Source organism: Panthera leo, chromosome C2 (assembly GCF_018350215.1).
Source record: "Panthera leo isolate Ple1 chromosome C2, P.leo_Ple1_pat1.1, whole genome shotgun sequence".
NCBI classification, from domain to species: domain Eukaryota; kingdom Metazoa; phylum Chordata; class Mammalia; order Carnivora; family Felidae; genus Panthera; species Panthera leo.
Genome location: NC_056687.1, coordinates 2,026,811 through 2,049,063, shown reverse-complemented (window position 1 = coordinate 2,049,063; position 22,253 = coordinate 2,026,811). Strand labels below are relative to the sequence as shown.

General features: G+C 60.5%; 1 protein-coding gene across 1 annotated transcript in view; it reads right to left on the bottom strand.

The window, feature by feature from the left end:
* Window positions 1–4,573: 4,573 nt before the first annotated feature.
* The window catches only part of TSPEAR (thrombospondin type laminin G domain and EAR repeats), a 28,209-nt gene continuing 10,529 nt past the window's right edge, over window positions 4,574–22,253 (bottom strand). The window contains exons 9-12 of the mRNA XM_042902934.1: window positions 21,896–22,125; window positions 9,958–10,145; window positions 7,572–7,673; window positions 4,574–5,035 (exon numbers count right to left, since the gene is read on the bottom strand). Of these exons, the coding sequence (XP_042758868.1) occupies window positions 4,882–5,035; window positions 7,572–7,673; window positions 9,958–10,145; window positions 21,896–22,125 (674 nt within the window). The 3' untranslated portion in view covers window positions 4,574–4,881. The remainder of the gene's footprint in view (window positions 5,036–7,571; window positions 7,674–9,957; window positions 10,146–21,895; window positions 22,126–22,253) is intronic.

Genomic DNA, 22,253 nt, shown 5'->3' with positions numbered 1-22,253 from the left:
TCACGTGCCGCATGCAAGCGCCCCGTGACGTTTGCCGCCGTCGCACTCGGGAAAGCACCCGGAGGCCCGTCAACGGGTGCACAAGCGATGAGCTAGTCCTACCAGGGGAGAAAGCGACAAAGTGAACAATAAAGTCGGTAATAAGAATGAGCAAAGTGCAGGCATGGCCACCACGTAGCAGAGTGACAGAGGCACACGGGAGTGCGAGTGTGCACCCCACTGAAGGGAACCCGAGGGTGACAAAGCTTGCCGGCGACAGAGGCGGGAGGTGGCGCGGCGGGGATGGGCCGGAACGGGGCCCCAGGGGGCCTGGGGGGCCCCCCGGAAAGACTCTAGACCTTGTCCGGGGCTGGTTGTCTGGATTTGCATAATTGGCAAAACTCACTGAACGGGACCCTTACGGTCCGTGCGTCTTAATTAAATAAAATGAAATCAAAGTAAAATTAAACAACAATGAGGGCAAAATTAAGGAGCTGCTTCGGAGTCACGGAGCCACGCGCCTTGCCGAGATGCCCTTTCGCTCCGGGCTCGCTTACGAGCTGCTGATCATAACGGATCATTTTAGGGGCTGTCCCAGTACGAAACGGTCCTCCCTGGAGCGGGGAAACCCCCTTGGGCGTTGTGTGTTGCTGATTTGCTAGCATGTGGTTTAAGGCAAGGAATCCACGTTCAGAAGTAGGACAGCCTGTCTTTCTCTTTCAAAAGTGATTTTACGTAATCCAAGTTTGTTTAGGAAAACACACCTGAGCAGGTAAGTGGCCACGAGCCCGGTCCAACCGTGGCCTACTCGTGTGTCCGGGAATGGTGCCCTGGGCCACGCAGCGGCCATACCACGTCCTCATGCTGCAGCCCCGGGGATGAGGGGTCCCCTATTTTAGATGTGAGGGACCCCAGGAGACCAAGGTTGAGGGGCTCGGTTACTTGCTCGAGTTCAAACAGTAAAGAGAAGAAACAGGGCTTGACAGGAAATGTGTGCACTTCACGGTCCCGCTGGACGGTCTTCTCAGCAACATACAACTAGAGAAGGGGACGCCGGGGAGCACTCCGGGCACCTGCCCTGGGGACGGTGCGGAGCACTCGGGGCACCTGCACCCTGGGGAAGGTCGGGGAGCACCTGGAGCGCGTGAACCCTGGGAAGGTTGGGGAGCACTTGGGGCACCTACACCCTGGGGACGGTTGGGAGCGCCCAGGGCACCTTGGGGACATGCCCAAGACACGGTCCCTGGCTAGAAGGGCCTGGAAGGTTTGTACACACCTGTGTGCGTGTGTGTGTGCACAGCTGTGGGGTATATGTGCATTTGCGCACATGTAAGAGTGTATATGCATGTGTGCATGGGTGTGCACATGCAGGTGTATATGCATGGGCGCGTGTACGTGTGTGTAGGCATGTGTGGATGAGTGAATATGTGTTTGAGTGGAATGTATGTGTATGTGCATGTGTGTGCGTGTGCGTGTGCGTGAGTGGGTGTCTATGTATGTGTGGGGGATGTGCATGTGTGTGGGTGTGTGTAGGTGTGCGTGCATGTGAAGTGGTATGTGCGTATATGTGCATATGTGTGCATGGGGTGGACATGTGCATGTGCATCAGTGGGTATGTGTGTATGTGGAGGGAGTATGTGGGGGTGTGTGCACGTGTGTGGGTGGGTGTGGGTGTGCATGTATATGAGGTGTGTGTGTGCATACATGTGCACGTGTGTGCATGGGGTGGATATGTGTGTGTGCATGAGTGGGTGTGTCTGTGAGGGGGATGTACATGGGTGTGTGTGTGCAGGTGCGTACGTCTGTGTGTGTGTGCGTGGGTGCAGGCATGTATGCCTGGGGGGAACATGCATGTATGTGAGGTATACACGTGCATGTGTGGCAGAGGGTGAGGGGGATGTTGGTGGTGCCGAGGTTAAGAGGTGCCCGGAAGAGGAGCCCATTGCGCCGGAAGTGTCGAGTGTCGACCGCGGTGAACACGCGACCTTGCCAGGGCGCTCCACGTGCGGACCTGGCAGATGGTGAAATGGGCGAAGCCCCACGTTGGCCGGGCTGACGGGGCGGGTGTGATCCCGCACCCTGGTCGTGCCGAGCCTCGTCCGGGCTTCAGGAGGGAGCCCTGGGAGTGAGAAGTCCGTGCAGAAGTTTTCACGGACGTTTCTCCCGGAAGTCGCGACTTTGGAGAAATGACCCCAAGAGAACTGCAGCTGTACCAACACGTCCTTCAAGTTATTTACCGCCGTAAAGACGGTTCAGAGTCCCACGGGTTAACAAAAGGCGCCCAGCCCGGCACGCTCCAGAATACCGCCTCGGGGAAATGCGGCTCAGCTGCCAAAGGGACAAGAAGGTGGCCACGTCAAACCACGCACGAATTCATGGGAAAGCGCAGGCCGCCTTGCAAATGCTCATCAACGGACAAAAGCCAGGAGAGCTTACTTGAAAAGATGTAAATATTTTAGTGTTCTCTCCGCTTCCCCTCTTGCTCGCATTTGTACTTTAAACAGATCTTGATTTACACTTTTGTGTTTCCACCCAGTAGAACAGAGATCAGGTTCTGTGCCAAAGACGCGGAGGCACCGTTTGCTTGCAAAGTCCCGGGAAGGATGAGGTGGCTCCCACCGTATGTGCCGCTGTCACCTGCCTTCTTCCTCCCTGGGCTCGTCCCCCATGGCGAGCCAGACACACAGCAACACCAGCCTGGCAGAGAGGCCGCTGGTGTACGTCTGGGTCACTCCGGGGGGAGAGAAGCTGCGTGGGGTGGCGCCCGGCTGGCCCCTCCCCCACGGGTAAACTGAGGCTGGGTGATCAGGAAGTGGCAAGTGGGACTCCTGCGGGCCGTTGCCTGTTAGCCCCTTGTGTTCACCAGGCCTCTCCAGAGCATCAAAACCGCCAGGACGGGATGTGTAGAGACAAGAGCTTTGTCACAGGGACCGGGTGCAGAGGATTTCAGCGGCTGCTGAGGGCCACTGGCCGGGGGGAGACCTGGCAGGGCCGAAGGTGCATTCCGGTCTGAAGGCAGGAGAATCCCCCTTGCCGGGGAGGCTGGTCTTTTGTTCCATTCCTCCCTTCACCTGATTGGGTGAGGCCCCTGCATTGCGGAAGGCCACCTGCTTTACCCAGACTCCTGTGATGTGTGTTAATCTCATCCAGAAACATCCTCCCGGTTGACACATAAAAGTAACCATCCCGGGCCGGCCTCCCCTCTCCTGTGTGGAGGCACCTGTGGAATAAGCCCCCAAGATGACCACCCACCAGTGCCCTCTGCCGACCCTGCCCGAGGGCTGCCCGCCCCCCGGCAGGCCACCCCAGCCCGTGGGGTCTCTTTCTTCCTTGTGTCAAATCTCAGATAAAATCAGAGCCCCCGCCCCCCGTTGGCCCTAAGAAGGTCTCGTCTCCCCACGACCCCTCTCTGGGAGTGCAGGACACCGCTTTGAATCTGAATTTCAGGGGAACGACAAATACCCCTTTAGTGTATGTTCCGTGCAGTATTTGGGGTTCACATATACTAAAAACAGCATCCGTGGTTTACTTGTGATTCAGATTTAGCTGGAGAGCCTGCATTTTTATGTGGCACCCTCGGCCGGCTGTCCCTGGACCGGCTGTCGCCATCACCACCTGGCCCAGACCTCCCTCGAGCCCCAGGCCCCCCTGCCCTCTGCGGCTCTCCCTGGGGAGGGACATCCTCGTCCGGGGTCAGCTCCAGCCCTCCCCGAGGTACACGGTCCGCTTATTGGCCTGAAGGGGGCTCAGAAAAATCTCAGCTTTTGGAAATCCGTATTGAAATCCCAACTCTGGCCTGGCCGGAGGAGGCGTGGGGTAGGTTTCCTTCCTGGGAGCGGGAAGGGCACCCCGTTCTCACATGCACGTGGCCGTGGGGAGCCAGACCCCAGCGACAGCTGGGGCTGCGCCGTGCCCCCTGCTCTGTGATCTTGGGCAAAGATCACCGAGAGTTGAAACTTGAAAGAAACAGCAGAGTACCAAACCAAGGGTGGGTCCCTGAGCTCGGGCAGTGGCCCGGCTCCACATCCCTCCCCGGCCCTCGCTCTCCTGGAGCCCGTGGCCATGGGTGATGGAATAGGCCTGGCCTGGTCCTCACCCCACAGGCCTTCCCAGCAAAGGCTGCAGCACATGAAAGTTCTTTTACACGCAGATTGCGAGGGCGTGTGTCCTGTCGCGCCCAGGGAGGCAGGAGGCCCCCGCAGGGCAGGGCTGGGGCGTTAGACATGGGAGCTGAGTGAGCACGGGCCCCGAGGAGGTGTCCCCAGTGCACCCCGCACGTCCACGAGGCCAGTGCAGTGACCAGGGAGCCGGCCTGCGTGGCTTTGCACGGGGTGGGATGGGGTGGGACCCAGTCCCCGCACCGCTGGTTCCTCCCCGAAACCGACCCCCGCCGCATTCCTGGCTAAACCGAGGCCAGAAGAGGCAGCGAGTCCCTGCAGAGGAGGGGCGCCCTCCGGCTCGGTGACCCGGGACCCGAGGGCACATCCCACCGCGCTGGCCGAGTGAACCGTCTCCCCCACAAACACGCAGACGCCTTCAGGCCTTTGGTAAAGAGCGTCATAAATATATTTCTGTACAGACAGTATAGAATAAATAGCCGGTGTGAGATACGTGAATCCGCGTGAAGCCTGTGCCCGCGCCCGGGTGGGCCGGGAGGACCGTGGGGAGGTCCCGCTGGTTCTGAGGTAAAATTTTGTATGAACTTCTCCCTTGAGGCGAACCCCGGGCAGCCCGCCCGGGCTCGCAGGGCAGCACCGGACTCCGGCCCGACCGCCCGCGGAGCCCCCAAATCCGCCGCGACGGTCACCGGGGCAGAGAGGTGGACGGACGGCCCCCCGGACGAGGGCCAGGGCCCAGAAAGGGCCGGCTTCTCCCAGGGCTCCGGGAAGGGCACCGGTGCCCTCACCCCGTCCTCAGCTTCAGCACCCGGGAGCGGGGCTCCTTCGCGCTGGAGTAGACGAGGTAGGAACCCGCCGCGGTGCGGAAGGTCTCCCAGTCTCTGCAGCCGAAGGTCGGGAGGCTGTGCACGGCCACGAACCCTTCATACCCCTGCCACCTGCCGGAGACATACCGTCAGCCTGGCCGGCCACAGGCAGGGGGCGAGGTGCCCACTGGGTGTCCGAGCGGGACCCTCCGGGACCCTCTCCGGGCCTGCTCCTGCCCCTCCGCCCCACCTGCCCCCCCGGGGCTGCACAAGCTCTCCGCACCACAGTCAGCCTGCAGAGAGGGAAACTGAGGCAGGAAGGGGGACCCTGCCCTGTCCCAGACCCCGCAGCTCCTTGCATCCATCCCAGATTCTGCCCCTGGTCCAGAGTGCCGTGCGGCAGGCACCCCCCCTCAACGGGCAGGGGGGACGTGGAGGGGATCCCGGCGGTTCCAGAAGGTTCATTGTAGGGGCTGAGCCAGGGCCTCCCCTACTCCTGGGGTCGGTGTTGACAGTGAGGACCTGCCCTCAAACACATACCTGTCACCACAAGGGCATCACCATCGTGCCGTCTGTTTACAGGGGCTCTGCAGCCCGGCCCCCTCCCCACTTTGGGCCCCCACACCTGCCCACCATGTGTGGCCATCAGTCGTTCTAGGGTTTGCCCTCCAAAAGGGGTCCACTGGCGGTGGCTTCACTTTCTAAGGTGGGGTTCCCACGGCGGGCACCTGGGTCAAAGGGCACCATGGTTTTCATTTGGTATTTGTCCAGAAACTTCCCAGAAAGGCCTGGGCAGGTCCTGTTCTGACGGGGAAGGAAGGGCAGGGCTGTTCCACAAAGGGCGGGGCCTTTAAACAGCCTTTAAGTCTGGGGAGACACCATCCTCAAGCTTTGAGAGAGCAGCTCCTAATGTGTACTCTACTCAGGTTTCTGATTTTCTTCCCGTGATTCCTGTTCGTGCCCTTGCCCATTTTTCCAAATTAAAATTAGCTTTGATTAACCTGTAGGGGTTCCTCTTCCATTAAATGTGTGGTCAAAAGTTTTCTTTTTAATTTTTTTTTTTTTTTTTTTTTTTTGAGAGGGAGAGAGAGGGAGACACGGAATCCAAAACAGGCTCCAGGCTCCGAGCTGTCAGCACAGAGCCCGATGCGGGGCTCGGACCCACAGACCATGAAATCATGATCCGAGCCTAAGTCAGACACTTAGGGTGCCACCCGGGCGCCCCAATAGTTTTCTTTGTGAATAGGATGCCTTTTCCCCCAGAACCCTGAAGTTTAGGGTACTTCCTGGCAACCTTGCACAGGCCTTGTTTACGGAGGCGTCGCGCCCTCCCGGGTAAGCTTGCGGTCAAAGTTGTCTTAGCTTTTCTGCTAATATTTCTGTTGTTTACTTGCTTACAGTTAGATTTTTAATCCCTGTAAAGTTTATTTCTGTGTATAATATACAGCAGGGTATGGCTGTGTTTTCCTCCAGACGGATAGGAAATTATACACAATTACTTATTAAGTAACACATAGCACATGCTTTCCTCGTTGACTTGAAACACATTTATCACATTAAATGTTCATAACTTGCTGGCTTCTCTTCTGGACGATATGCCTTCCCGCCTGTGTGTTTATTTTTCGCAGAAACCACCTGCTGTGTTTCCATTGTCTGAGGGCCTCCTCCCCTCCTGTGTTTTTTCAAAATCTTGGCCACATTTGAAAATATATTCTTCCACATGAATTTTAAAACTACTTTGTCACGTTAAAAATTCTACTTTCTAGTAAATCGAACAGGCTAAAGAAACTTGGCGATTTTTCTAGTAAGATATAGATGACCAAAGTTGTCTGGAGAAGAGGTAAAAGAAAAAACTGACTTCACTGATAACCCTGGGAGAAATTGGGCAAGTTGTTCAAGAGACGCTATTGAACGAGAACAAAGCCCACGTGGCTTTATAAGAGAATTGAAGCTAGGACTGCCTGGATGGCTCAGTCAGTTAAGTGTCTGACTTCGGCTCAGGTCATGATCTGACCGTCTGCGGGTTCGAGTCCTGTGTCGGGCTCTGTGCTGACTGCTCAGAGACCGGAGCCTGCTTCGGATTCTGTGTCTCCCTCTCTCTCTGCCCCTCCCCTGCTTGTGCTCTGTCTCTCAAAAATAAATAAAAATGTAAAAAAAAAAAAATTAAAAAAAAAGAATTTAAGCTAACCACAAAGAAAGTAGATACATCTTACTATTTGAACTATCCCAGTCTGGGGGTGCAGGTGGAAAACGTCATGATAAACAGCTGGAGATAGAAAGGGAAACGTCCCAGGTGTTGTGCTCGCACAACTCGAAAACCTCCCAGAGGCGACTTCAAGACAGCGCCCCGGTGCGTGTGTGAGGAAAGGCAGGACATCTGACATGGGGACAGAGCTGCCACAGTCCTGGACGGGAACATTTCATAGAATGAAATATCGCGAACTCTCAAGGCACGGTGCCGGAATACTGTGCCTGCGGCCAGGATCCGACGGTGGGGGCGTCTGCGTGACCAGCGGGCCACCCGGCTGACCCCGGGGCATGACCCAGACTCGGCCTGCTCTGAGGTGACCCACAGACTGCCCGCCTGTGCCTGGCTGTGGCCGGCGCTCACCCCACTGCCGACAAACCCAGGCTGTGCGGAAGGGGGTGGCCCTCGGAGGCTCCTTACCTGTAAATAATACTGTTTACCAGGAAGGTGTTTCCGTCGAAGGAGTTTGCGACCACCAGGAAATAATCTTCTCCCACCGAGAAAAACTCCCAGTCCAGAGCGCTGCGGAGACAGGTGAGCAGGCATCAGCGGCAGCCGGCGCTCTGGCTTCCAGCCCGTTCCCCCAGGCGCAGAACCCCGGGCCCACTGCCCACCCAAGATCCAGAGCGATTTCGTCACACGGCGCATGGGTCTGTTCCGGGGAGGTGCGAACTGGTCGTTCGCTTTAAAAACGTTTTTTGAATTTAAGTCATAAAATACAAATGGCATAAAATTTTCATCCTGTTCATTTTCAAGCATACAGTCGAGCAGTGTTAAGTACATTAATAACACTGTCTAACATCGCCACTGTCCGTCTCCGGAAACTTCTCGGCTCCCCAAACTGAGCCTCTGTCCCCGTGAAACACTAACCCCGCGCCCCCAGCCCTGGCCCCCACCCTGCTCCCCGTCTCTGAATTGTGAGCTTGAGGGGCCTCGTACGAGTGGAATCACACCGTTTTTGTCCTTTGGTGACTGGCCTATCTCACTCGCTATGACGTCCTCGAGGTCTGCCGTGTGGTGGCCTGTGTCACAGCCCTTTCAAGGCCGGATGACCCTCCACCGTGTGGAGGGACGGTTTGCTTATCCCTCCGTCCGTCCACGGGTGCTTGTGCTGCCGTGGAACGAAGGCAAAACTCCGTCACTGTGAAGAGGGGGGAGCCAGCGGAGAAGAGGTCCCCAGGGTCACTCCGCGGGGGCGTGCAGAGCCCCTGGAGGCAGGAGTGAGGACACGGGCTTGCCCCTCAGCTCCCTGCTTGGTACCTGCTCAGGTGCCGACACGGAAACTTTCTCCTGCGTTCAGAAGCTCTGTTTCTCATCCCACGCCCCACCCCCTGCCGCCGCACTCTTCTTGGATGGGGAAGCCGAGGCCACCGCTGTGCGGCAGGCGGGATGCGGCTGGGCGCCCCAGGCCAGGCCACTGTGTCTGCGTCCAGCAGCTCAGAGCCGTGGCCTGTTCGGGGGGTGGAGGGCCACCCGTGTTACTGCGGACTTGCCTCTGGGCTCCTTCCTTGTGGGGGCCGAGGCGCTGGCCTAGAGCAGGGGGCTCACGCGGCCCCTGGGACACTCGGGGGCATCGCCTCTTCTCTTCCACCACCAGGTTCGTGTCTAGGGCCGCCTCCAGTGACGGCCAGTTATGATTCGGCTCCAAAGTGCTCCCCGAGGGGAGGCCGGCCACGCCTTCGCCTGTGCGGTGTGGCCGCGGGTGACGGGCAGGGTGGTGCCCCGGGAGGTAGTCGTCCAGAGGCGGCGGGTTCTCGAGTCAAGGCGCGTGGGACTCACGCCGTCTGCACCAGACTCCTAGCAGAGGCCAGCTTTGCTTTAACGCGGTAGAAATGGGGGCGTCCAGCCGTGAGTCCCTGCTGAGCCCCCAGAACGGGTATATCTCTGTCCTCCAGAGCCACACCGTTTGGTCAGGGTGGAGAGACCCACACGTCCATCATCTAGGGGGTACACAAAACGCATCCACCCACGCATAATGGAGTATTATCTGGCCGTGAAAAGCAGCGAGTGCTGACACACACCAGAGCGTGCGTGAACCTTGAGGAGTGCGCTGAGTGAGAGCGGCCAGGCACCAGAGGCCACATCCCATATGACTCCACGTCTTGGAAACATCCAGAATGGGGAACCCCGTGGAGACAGAAAGTAGAGCGCTGGTTGCCAGGGTTGGGGTGGGGGCGGGGGGGGGGGCAGCTGAATGGTAGGGGCTCTTCTTGGGGTGATGGAAACGTTCCAAGTTACCTGGTGGTGGTTGCACATCTCTGTGAATTTAATAAAAATCACTGAATCGCAGCAAACCAACCAGCCACAGTGTTGGAAAGCGGTGAGAGCCGAGCCTACAAATACAGTAAAACCTTGGTCTGCGAGCGCGGTTCGCCCTGGAAACAGGCTCGTCATCCAAAGCACTCGTATCTCAAAGCAAATTTCAAGAACCACTGGCTCAGCTGGGATCACGTGACGCTGGGCGTGTGGCAAGGCGTCGCGCGTTTGCCAAGTCGAAGCTTATTCGAGACGGTTGCTCGTCGTGCAGACTCGCCATCCAGGTTTTACCGCAGAGGCCACGGAGTCCGTCAGCGGGCCCAGCGGGAGGTTCGCAACGTGTTGAGGAGTGAGGCCCCGTCACGCCCCCAGCGGCCGCGCACCGCGCCTCAGGCGGCCCCCGCGTGTGCCCTGGGAGTCTCGCGCGGGGCTCAGAGCCGTGCCGCCTCCGCCGGGTGGGCCCCGACGGGCAGCGCAGGCAGCCGACGCCCCAGAGCCCCTGGGACGCCGCGCCCTGCCCTTCCAGCCGGCCCCCAGCCTCCAGGCGCACCTGCAGGTGGTAATCTCCTGGAACCTGACGAAGGTCTGCGCGGTGACATTCAGCTCGTAGATGACCGAGTTGATGACGTAGGAGTCGTTGCGTGCTTCCATTTCCACGTCGTAGCTGTGACTGTTGGCGACAGCCAGGAAGACCCTCTCTCCGATGTGAAACACCTCCCAGTCCGCGGCGCCGAACGTCTGGGACAGAAAGAGGAGTGCGGGGGGCGGGCGTGAAGAGAGGCCCTCGGAAGGGTCCCGGCGCGGCCGCGGGGAGACACCCCTAACCCGCAAACGCGGCTGGGGCCCCGCTGCGCTGCACGCACCAGTCGGGCGGCGGTCCCCGTCTGGCTTCGCTCGCTTTCCCAGCCTCCTCGCCACCACTCCTGTCCCGAGTGTGGGTGCCCAGCTGCACCCACGCCCGAAGAGGTCATCTGTGCAAAGTACCTCTTAGCCTTCTGAGTCCCCCACTCTCCCATGCGCAATGCTGCCCCTCCAGCTGCTATGACACCTCTTCCGGGGAGCCCTCCCTGCTTCCTCCAGTCCTGGCTCTGAACTCAGGAGCAGCCTCTAGATACTTGTGTTCCTCACCACACGCTCTCCCTGGCCTGAGGCTTTCTTCGGACCCCGTCGGCAGCCCCGTCTCTGGGCTCCCATGCAGGCTGCTCGTCCACAAATCACTTACAGCCCTCGGGGGTGAGACGCACGTGGTGCAACGGGGCCGGACTTGGACACGAGTGGCGAGCCGTGGAGCCTTTGCCCCGACCTCCAGCTGCACGCGCTGATTTGCACGTGGGGCCCACGAGGAGGAAGTTCATGTCCGGTTTACGGCCAGCATCTCAGGGATTGTGGTGACGCAGGTGGTGCAGGGAAGGAGAGGACCCGAGGGGTCCGGGTCCGGGCCCTGGGTCTGAGCCCTGGAGGGAGAGGGCGGGGGCGGAAATAAACGGAGACATTTTCCCGGGAAAACCAGGGGCGGGCACAGGGAGAGGCCCTTTGGGCGACAGCAAATGGCAGGGGCCGAGGAGAGGGAGAACGTGGTCGCTCCCCGGGGTGGGGTCTGTGGCTGATGGGAGAGCATGTCAACGCCCAGGGGAGCCTGAACCACGGCCAGTGCAGGCTGCCAGGCCTTCAGTTCCCATGTCCGCAGGAAGGGGGTTCTGTTGACCCCATCTGTCCCCACGGGCTGGTGAGAGCTGCAGAAACTCTCCAGTGGCACACTTTGCATTGAGGTTGTCTTTAAAAGTTTGCCTCCAGGGGCACCTGGGGGGCTCAGATGGTTCAGTGTCCGACTTCAGCTCAGGTCACGATCTCATGGTTCATGGGTTCAAGCCCCACGTCAGGGCTGACAGCTCAGAGCCTGGAGCCTGCTTTGGATTCTGTCTTTCTCTCTCTCTCTCTTTGCCCCTCCCCTGCTTGTGCTCTGTTTCTCTCTCTCAAAAATAAACATTAAAAAAAATTTATTTTGAAGTTTGCCTCCTGACTTTTGGCTTCTGATGGTGGCAGAGGGCTGCCTGCTAGACTGACCCCTGCCGATAGCAACTGTAAACACGACTGTGCATGCAACTGTCGGAAGGTTCTGGAGAGTGGCCAAGGGCAGGCAGAAACCGGAGGGGCCGTGACCCTTGAACAAAGGGAATCACACGCACAAGGTGTGTGCTTATCTGACTTTTCCTCTGAGGACTGTCCTTGTCCCACCACGCGTGGGCATTGCACTCGGGTGGGTGCAGCAGGCTGACTGGCTGGGGGTCTTGAGGGGAGAGTCTGGAGTTCCCAGAGTGTCTAGAGACAGAAGGGGACTATCCGAGAGAGGAGGGAGGCTCAGAAGGGGGAGCCCCGATGTCTCCCCGTTAACCTCTCTCAAGTCCTTGTCTGGCTCCCGAACTGCACACATGGGGCGAGTTTCCCGGGACCCACAGACAAACAACAGGCGAGAGGCCAGAAGCATAAGCAGAAGGCAAGCATGACCCCTGATCAAGAGAAAATACTGGACAGAAATGTACCAACGGTGCCAATACTGGAGCTGGCAGGCACAAGCCACGATGACTCTGATGAGAGTGTGTAGGGAAAAGGGCTGGGACGGGGAGCCACCCGGCCGGGCCGTCCAGAGGGCGTCAGGGAGCCAGAAGGGAGACCCCTGGCGGTTACCCCAACTGAAACACACAAAGGGGATGGTAACAAACATGAACAGAACGGGGATAATGCAACACGATCAACACACACACAGCTGGACCTTCCAGAAGGAAAAGAGAACGAGGCAGAAGAAAACATTTAAATCAAAATCTTCCCACATTTGATTAAAAACACCAAACCACAGATCCAAGATCAGAGACCCAACGCAGAATAAACACAAAAATCCACGCCCAGACACGTGGTGCTCAAATCACTGAAATAGAAGACAAGGCGAGAACCTCAAAGGCAGCGGGAGAAGACACATTCGCTACATCGGCGCAGGGACGGCCGTGCCTGTGACCCCGGACTTCTCACCGGAGACCAGCGTCAACGGAGAAACATCCTCAAAGTGTATGAGCTCTGAATTCTAAAACTGGTGAGATTATCCTTCACAAATGAAAGTGAAATGAGGCCCTTTTCAGACAGAAGCGACAGAATGATTGCCAGCAGCCCTGCTTTGCAGGAAAAGCTGGAAGCCACTGCCAGGGCTGAGGGCGGACCCCGCCGGGCCGAGCCAGGGTCTGCCGCACAGATGCTCAAGGGCGCTGGAAGGTGAGCTCTGGGCGTATACAGACAGCTGAGCGTTCACAGCAAAATACTGACAGATCCCGGGCGTCTAAAGCAAGCACACACAGCACACACATGTACACATGCACACACACGTGCACGCACACACATGCATGCACACGCTTGCACACATGTACACACACGTGCACACACACGTTGCACAGCAGCCCGACACACAGGTAGGGATAACATTATATTGTCACAAGCCTATTACTCCTACGTTATCAATAGTGAAAAGGCGTATTGGTGGCATAGTGGTGAGCACAGCTGTCTTTCGATAATGAAAAGGCAAAAAAAAAAATTAAAATAAGGACAAAAGACATTTCCCAAATGAAAGTACAGAAAGCCAATAAGTGCATGGACACACGCCCCCTATCTTGAGTCCTCAGGGAATTAACAACTTTAAACCACACAGAGACATCACTTCGCACCCAATGTGTAAAAATGCTGACAAAAGCAAACGTTTTCTCCTCATCTGGAATCTTCCGTGGGGGGGGCCGTGGTGGAGCCCAGAGGAGGTGCCCGGCGTGTTCTGGGTGCACCTGCCTGGCTGCAGGGGGTAGCGGGGAGCTGTGTGTGTGTGTGGGGGGGGGTGGGGGCAGAAAGCGTGGGGGTGGGGCCTGTGAGAGTGAAGCGTGGTGTAAGGCAGAGGGTCCGTTCCTTCCTTCCAAGGCTAACTTTCAGCTTTTCTGGCCACCGAGAAAGCTGGAACAGGACAATAGATCCAGGATCTGTGTCCACAGGCACCTCGGAGGCAAGAAAAAGATTTGTCTTCGGTGCTTTGGGTCAGTGTCTGAGGCATGTTGCTGGGGAACCCCTGCAGCGTGCTAAGGACGGGAGGTCACCTTCACACATCCTGCCGGCCGCCACGGCCCCGGACACAGGGACACTCCTCGTGTTTGGGCAACAGTTGGCTCTTAGCACCGTCCCCACCCTGCACATTTTGGGGCCGTGCTCAGGGCCGGGGTCTAGGGGGATTCCTTTGTGTGGACTAGGACCGAGCCCAGGGGCGAGGGGATGCCCAAAGCTACGAAGCGGGCAGGCTGGGGACTGGGCTGCTCCCCTGGGGACACTGCGTCCGGCCGGGGGGGCAGGTCCCAGATTGTCCTGGCTGGGCCAGAGCTGGCCGTATGGCAGGAGCGTGCCTGTGACCCGCCACCGCGTCCCTCCCTGGCTACACAATGCCCAGCGAGGCCTCACGTGCCTGCCCCTCCTTGGCACGTCTGTCACTTTGCCCACGTGCAGATTCGGGATGTGCTGCCCCGTCCCCCGTCAGCCTCAGAGCCCAGCCAACCCCAGCCGCGGGACAAAGAACAAACTCTGGCCTGACGTGGCGGCATTCTCTCCATGCCCAGCAGAGGGCGCCATTGCCTGCCGTGACCCAGCCAACAGGGCCCTGACGGAGGACAGGCCTCGCCCCGCTTGGGCTCCCAGTTCTGCTGCTCTAGAAACGGGTCCGGACCTGTCCTGAGGAGCAGAAACAGGCGAGTTTCGGCTAAAAGAATAAGAGCCGCAAGGACAAGGACAAGGGGCCAGGACACCTGGCAGTCACTGCCTCCACGCGCGGGCCAGGAGCCGGGCTAAAGCTTTCTTGGATGAGCTTGTCCTGTCGTTGCTGTGGCTCCACGAGGTGGCACGATTTCCACCCCCTGGGGCCACCTCACAACATCTGAGGAGGCTCTGAGACACCTGGGGCCCATGGAGTCTTCAGCCCCGTCCTCTCTGTGGCTGCTGCACGGGACACCTGCTCAGGACCCACGCGTGCAGAGTTCCGCCTGCGGCTCCGTGACTTTCCAGAAACCGAACGGGAGTCGTCAGAACGTCACACGCTCCCCCAGCCCTGTGCTGAAGAAGCCACGTCACTGGGAAACTAACACTTGCAAACGCACATGCTTGCACACACACCTGCACACACAGACATGCACCTGTGCACACACACGCACCTTGTACAAACACACACACACACGCACCTGTATACACACACGTACGTGCACACACACACATGCACGTGCCTGCGTGCACGCGGACGCACACACGTATGTAGGCACATACACACCCGCGCACACTCACATACACAAGACATGCACACGCACCCATGCACACACGTGCGCATATCTGCACGCACACATGCGCTTGGGCCCACCCTTGCAGTACAAGCGGCCGGGAGCTGCTCCGAGGACGGGATCTCCCCAGTCGCCACGGCTTCCTTCCAGCTCCAAGTGACCCTCGGCCTGCTCACCTGCCTTCAGTCCCAGCACGGAGGGGCTGCGGGAGGCTCTGGGAGCACAGGGAGAGGTCCCGGGGGAGGAGGAAGGACGAGGTGTGTCTGGTGGCAGTAAGGCAGGGGGAGACACTCAGGTGCGTGTGGCTTCGAGGCTCTCGTCCGCACGCCCACCGCCCCGGGGCGCCTGCCACGGCGAGCATGGGGGTGCCTCATCCAATCTGCATTTCAGATAAACAATGAGTTTTCAGTCTATGTGTATCCCATGCACGACTTGGGACATGATTTTACAAGAAATTATTCATTGTTTACCTGGAATTCAAACTGAAGGAGGCATCCTGTATTTCATCTGGGCGGAGGGTGGCAGAGGCCCAAACGGGGTCTCCCCGATCATGGGCGTTGGCCGTCAGCGACCCCTCCTCCCCGCACCGGGCTGCCAGCGCCCCTCACAGAACAGGGCCAACACCCTCGCCCTGGGCCGGAGGCCGGGCTCCTGTGGCTCAGAAGTGAGAGTGGGGAGAGTCTCTACCTGGGGCTGCACCAGCCTGGGCACGGGGTGTATGGGCCTGGGGCCCGATGTCAGGCGCCTCCTGGATTCTAGGCACGTTAGGGACTCATCAGAGAGAGAAGAAGAACTTCCCACATCAAACAGCTCTGCCAAACCCTGCCTGGCACCCAGCAAGGTAGTCAGGCACCTGCTGGGCTGGGCGGGCCCCTCCCTCCCTCCCTCTGAGTGGAAATCCCCCGGTACCCTGTCCCAACAGCCCCCAGCACGCGGCCTGGTGGGCTGCCCACGCACCTCACGGGGATAATGGCGCTTCTGGGGGACTCGGCAGCCAGGTGTACCTGGAGCCCCTGACCACCTCCCTCCAGGGTGGGTGGGCTCCCGGGAAGGAGAGGATCAGCTGCTGGGCCAGGAGGCCCTTGGGTTCTGGCTTCGGGGAGCAAAGAATCGAGGTCAGGGGGTGCCTGGGGTGCAGGACGGGAGGCGGGTGAGCTGCCAGGGGCACGCAGGCAGCTCCCCCAAAGGGCCCCCAGGGGGACGCTGCTGTCCTCGTGGCATGCAGGTGGCCGAAGTGGGCGAGGGTCCCGTCCTCCAGGCTGCCTGGCCGCAGAAGTCACCAGGAGGAAGCCCCCTCCCAGGGCTGTCCGGCGCACCGACCACCGAGGGGCACTCTTACGCGACCCTCACCTCGGTAGGGGTCTGAACCCAACGTTCTGGCCTGTCTTCCAGTTCCTTCCTGGCCCTTTACATTCCCGGTGGAAGCTACATTTCTGACAAACTTCAGCTTCACCCCCCCCCCCGGCCCCACACACCCGCTGATAACCGGCCTGCCTGCCCTGCGCCCCCCCCCCGCCCCAGACAACACACCCTTTCTCCTAGGGCTCCCGTGGGCACTCAGCTGGCCCCTCTGGCTCTTGGACCTCATTTCTGCCAGCCGCACATGCATCAGTCCCGCCTCCCACATCCACACCCTGACTGGGTCAGCCGCTCGCCTCTCCCCTCCATTCTGGGTCCACACCGGGTGACCCGGGCCCAGGCCCCACAGCTAGAGGCCGGGTTTCCCGTGGGTGGGGTTCATTCCTTCCCGGACACCCCCAGCTCCGGCCTTCTTTGATCTAAGCCGATGGGCCAAAGTCACTGGAGCTTTGGACTCTGCCAGTTGAAGGAAGGTTCTAGAACTCCTGGTGGGCGAGGTGGGGAGACGTAGGGGGTGAGGCTGAGGAATGCGCCCCAGGTGAGCCACAAACCCTGCAGCCCTGGGATGCCCCCGGCTCCCTCCCAGCACATGTGTGTGCACAGCCACTGCTCAAACGCCCCCCTGCCCCCACGGCACCCCATGTCTGGCTGGTGCCTCCAGAAAGGGCCTCCTCGAGGTCAGCACCTCTCCACGTGCGCACGCCTTCAAAGCACCCAACCTTGCCCGCTTCAAAGCTCACGGTCACAAAAGACGTTACAAACTGCAAACCAAATCGTAAACACACGAAGGCATCACCAGGACCTAAAAGGACTTAAACGTGATGTGAAAAATGTTGGCAAAACATGAAAGTGGGATTTTGTGGGTTTGAGGTGTGGTCGAGGCATGAGGCGGTGTGGCATGCGGGAGAAGGCCTCCGGGCCGGGCGCGGGGCTGCTGTCGCCCGTCGGGCCGGGTGGTGGCGGTGCCCCCAGAGCTCTGGCTGCTGGGACAGCTCCAGCCTGGGCACAGCTCTCAGATGCCGCCCGAAAATGCAGCGTGGCCGCCCCCCACCTCCCGGGCCGACTTGTCCACCGCTGCCCGTGTCTCTGAGGACAGACTCCTGCAAGCCCAGCCCGGGAGTGCCTCCCACCTGCCTTCTAAGACCCTGGTGAGTCTGCTGGGCAGAGTTCAGCACCTGTCCCGACCCTGTTGTGATAGGGGGACGGGGCGCACACACAGGCAGGGCGAGGAGACACGCGTCCCCGGGGGCCCCTTCCGGGCTCCACACCAGCGATGGGGCCTCGTTTGCGTGCACTGGCTCTTGCACGTCCCAGCCGTGTCCCCAACTGGGTCCCCTCACTTCCCAGCCTCAGTTTTCTCAGCTGTGAAATGGGTCTGAGGTGGAATCAGGAGCCAGTAAATGCAGCCGCAGACCTCCCTTCAAATATCTCTGTAAATGGCAGAAAGGCTTTTCAAAAGGGGAAGCAAGAAAGGTGGCCCTCAGCGGAAATCCCAGAGTGGCTGCATGAGGCTGCCAGCAAGGGGGAAAACCGTGTCCCAAGCGCAGGGCGCGCCTCCGCGCCACCTGGTCCTGTCTGTTGGGGAGCCCCAGGCTGCCCGCGCCCGGCCTGGGCACCTGGAGACAGAGCTGCCCCTGCCTGGGGGCTGAGGCTGCCTGTCCCCTGAGGGGGTCCTGCGGAGACCCCTCTGATTCCTGCGAGCAGTGCGGGCATGGGCTCTTCACACCCCACTGCAGCTCTAGGATGAAGACAGGGGGCCCCACCCTCCTTCCACCTCCCCTTGCCCTTGGCCCTCTACTGACGAGCCCCAAGAGATGCACTCAGTGTCGGACCCCAGACTTTGTCCACAGGATGGCTCTAGAATCCAGACATCACTGTTTGCATTTCTGGAGCGCTGGCCATGCCCCAATGTCACTCTGGCAGAGCCTAGGGCCAGGCTGAGCTCATGCCCTGCCCGGGGGTTTCAGTGGTGGGAGGAGCTCCGGACCAGCCCTGGGGACCGTCCCCACGTGCAGTCTGAACGGTGACGGCTCTGCCTATGGCTTCCCGCACACGTGCCCCGGAGGGCTGCCCATCGTGGCTGTTCAACAAGATGCTGGTTGCTGCGTCTTCCGGAATCCATCCCTGTTTCCCTCTTTTTCCTTCTTGGGGAAGGAGACCCCATCTCTGCACGCGACCATGTCTTCCAGCCTCTTGCTGCAGCCCCTCCCCAGCCCCCCACCTCGGGAGCCGTTCCCTCCTGCCCTGCGGATGCCGCACCTGCGACGCCGTCCTGGGGAATCTACCCGCGTGGTCACTCCTGCATCCCGTTCAGCCCACCTGCACGGAGTCCTGCTTCCCTAACCTCCCACCTGTGCCATCTGGGCACTGGTTCCCATTCTGGAACTTTCCTTCACCACCATCTTTGGTTGGAGCCACCAGTTCTGATTCTGATCTCCTGTGTCGGGGGTGACTCCCACGGGGCACACCTCAAGGACAGCACCTTCCCCTACTTTTCCCAGTGTCCCATGCAGCTACGCCAGCTCATGTGACCAGTGCCGGCCAGTGGGGCCTTCCCGCCTCTCCTGGCCGTGGTCGAGGCTCTGACGGTGCAGACACGTGGCAGGGGAGAGCCGGGAACCTCACGGTGCTTCACCTGGTGAGGACTAACCTTCGGTGGCAGGAAGCCACTGACATTTGTGGCACCCTGTGCCCCTCCTCCTGCACAAAGCGCAGCAAACAGAATCCAGGCTGAGTGGTCTCCCCAGGATCACGGAGGTCAGACTCTGGGCCAGGGCGCACGGCTACGGGTGAGAAACTGGGAAAGTGTCCTAGGATCTTTCCTGCGACGCCCGCGAATTTCCTCACAGTCAGACCCGCGTGATCCGGTCTCCGGGGCCAGCGCTCCCTCCGAGGGCGTGTTCCCGGGTCTCGGGGATCCCCTCTGATGGCCCCGTTGCTCTCTTCCCCAGCATCACTCCTTCTGGATCTCCCGGCTTGATCCTCTCTGTCTCAGCTTCTGGTTCTGCATTCTAGAAGTTTCCCCGACCTCGATTTTCCAGTCACGTTAACAATGTGCAACGGTACTTGTGATTCCTCGGAGCTCTGTGCTGACTTTATAAATGCAATACCTTCTTGAACACCTCTGAAGATCAGTATAATTTTTAAAACCCCCTTGTGTCCCAGAGCCAGCCTGGTCTCCAGCATGGACGAACGTGCTGCTTTAGCTACCAGCTCGTGCGATCGGGTCAAACCCCGGGAGGCCCCAGCCGTCGGCTTGGAGGTGATGGTGAGGATGGCCGGTGCTGGGCTGTGCTCCGGGAGCCGGGCCACCTGGTCGTGGCCCCGGATGAGGAGCCAAGACGACGAACACCCTCTAACTTGGCCTTTTTTCAGATGCAGGAGGTTTAGGGTCAAGGCGTCGGTGGGCATTGGTGAAAATCTCCAAAGTGCACCCCCAAGCCAGGCGGGAACCTGGAAACAAGCTTCCTGAATCTTCCTCCAGAGTAAAGCCTTCAGTTCCTGCGGTCGCCCCTCGTGTGGGCTACAGGTGTGCGAGCACCCGGAAGCCCACCTCAGGCCGGGCGCGCTCACGGTAGGACATCCACGCGACCCGGTGACGCGGAGTAAGCGTAGAGCCCACGGACTTTCCACACGAGCTGCGTCGGCCTGTCGCCTTTCACAGCTGCTCAGTGCCACGTGCTCGTTCCCAGCCACCGTCCCCGCATGTCTGGGCCTCCTGGGGATTCCTGATTTTGCCACCGTGGAGGCCCGCCTCCCTGGCCGTCCGGCCCCAGACGCCCCAGCGGAGGCCCCAGACGCTCCCGCATCTTTAGTCTCGAAGGCCTGGCGTCTAGTCCCACGTGGGCCCTCACAGGCAGACCCCGGGCCAGCCCACTGCGGGATGCTCCTTCAACCGGCGTGCACACACCCAGGCCCGTTGCTGGGGACAGCCCCACCCCAGGCCATCCGAGCTGTTTCCCGGGTCCTGGCGTTCACAAGGCCTCAGAGCGATGGCGAATGCCACGTAAGGAGCGCGTGCTCGAGGACCCTGTCCTACGCCGAATGGAGTAATAACAAGCACCGCACCGCCTGGGTTCCCATCCAGAGCTGCGGCTCCGGCAGGGGCGAGTCCTGGGACCCCCGTGCCTCAGTTTCCCCAGCTGTACAGGGAGACTGGGGGCAGCACTTAGCTCACAGAGTGGCTGTGAGGACTGAGTGGGAGGAGGCGGGCGAAGCTCCTGGTTCGGGTGCTTTGCGTGGTTACTGCTCGGCCAGCGGCAGCCGCCCACGCGGCTCAGCCCGCTCAGCCCCTCCGGCCGTTACGGAGGCGCGTGACTGCAAAGGAATCGTGCCCACCCCAGTCCCACTTCTCCCCGGGGCACCCCATCTCAGGAACCAGCAGCCCCAAGAATGACCTCCCCCTGCCGGGAAACTCGGGGCCGGGCCGGCTCCCCGCTCACACCCACACCCTCTGGGGCAATGTCAGCGCTCGGGGACCCGGCTGCCCCTCCTGCAGCTGTCCTCGCCCTCTGGGGCTTGTCCTAACGTCGCTGGGACGCGGTGCCCTGGCTGGGATTTGGGGGGGCTGCAGCGTGAGCCCCCCAAGCGGGCGGCGGACAGCGCCTCGGCCTCCCGCCGGCCGGCCGTGACCGGTGCAAGCCCAGCCCGGCGGTGGGAACAAACAGGAACTGGCTCGAGCTGCTGTCCGCGAGCCCGTCCGTGTCCTCGCCGCGGGCTCCTCTGAGCGCTCCACCTCCCTATGCTACCCCGCCACCGCCCCGCAGAGGAGCCCGAAACATTGAACTTCATCTTTCCTCCCTTGCGTTTGAAGCCCACCCCACGTGCCACCTCCGGGCTTGTCCTAGATGGGACGGCGCGTGTGGAATGTTCTAGCCTGCCTTCGGTCACTACAGCCTCTCTGCACGGCTGCTGGTCTCAAGGTAGGCATTGCTTAGCAAAGCCCGCCTGCCCTTCCCAGTTCCCCGCAGAGCCGACGAGAGGGTGGGTTCCGCGTGTTCCCGTGTTCCCTCCTCTGTCCTGTGACCACCGGCCTCAGGCTGTGGGCACCGCCCGCACAGGACGCCTCGCTGGGACGTCCAATGCCAAAGGAGCCACCACCCCAAGAGGGCCCTCGAAGCATTTCTCCCGGGCGGATGAGGGGACAGATAAACCAGGAAAGGAACGTTCCAGAAGGATCCAGGGAGGAAGGAGTCACACTGGTGATGCATCCTCTCCACCATTCCCGGAGGTAGACAGGGAGTCCCCACGGTTCCACCAGGAAAACAGATGGGCAGCCAGTTCCAGCCCTGAGACTGAGACAGTGGCCCCCCAACCCCCGCCCCCCGCCAGCACCTATGCTTCCTCTCCATGATCCTCTGCTCACGAGCGGGTAGCCCAGGAGCCTGGAACCGGCTACGGGACACTCGTGGTCTGAGGGAGAAGTGCTGCCCCGTCCCTCACCCCCGGGCGGGCCCGGGGCCGCTGCTCAGCTGCCCCAGGACAGGAGCCTGACGCCCCCACAAAGGCGAGTCGGGGGGGCATGAGGGCCCCCGAGCACCCGGCGCTGCCCGGGGGAGCTCCGTGCCGGAGGGAGGGCAGGCCAGGGGCCCTCCCGCCACACGTTGGGGCCCCCCAGGCCCTACTTGGGGTAACAGGCTGCTGCAGGCAACACGGGCTCAGCCTGAGCCCTGTGGGGGAGGTGCCTGGGTGGGGAGGGTCTGGGGCGGGGGGTCCCGGCTCCGGCCGCCTCGCCGCAGGTGCCACGCGGCCCGGCAGGGGTGAGACGCGGGCCTCCCGCCGGCTCCTTACCAGGAAGGCCTGGAACAGCTGGAAGGAGCCAAGGAGCCAGACGTACAGGTGGGAGTGCACCTTGGTGGACGTGCCGTTGAAGGCGTTGGCCACCGCCAGGAAGGAGTAGGGCCCCACGGTGAAGAACTCCCAGTCGTAGGCGCCCGAGGTGGCAATGGTCTGGTTGGCCTCGAAGAGGCGGGTCCTCGGGTTCCACTTGTAGATGACGCTGTCGATGTTGTGGTTATCACCTGCCACCAAGCAGCCGCGTTAGCGGGGGGCGGGGGGGAGGCGGACTTCCGAGGCCTCACGGCAGCCATGTCGGAGCCCTGGCCCGCCCTGGACCTGCCCCAGGCCGGAGGGAGGGGTCTGTCCGGTG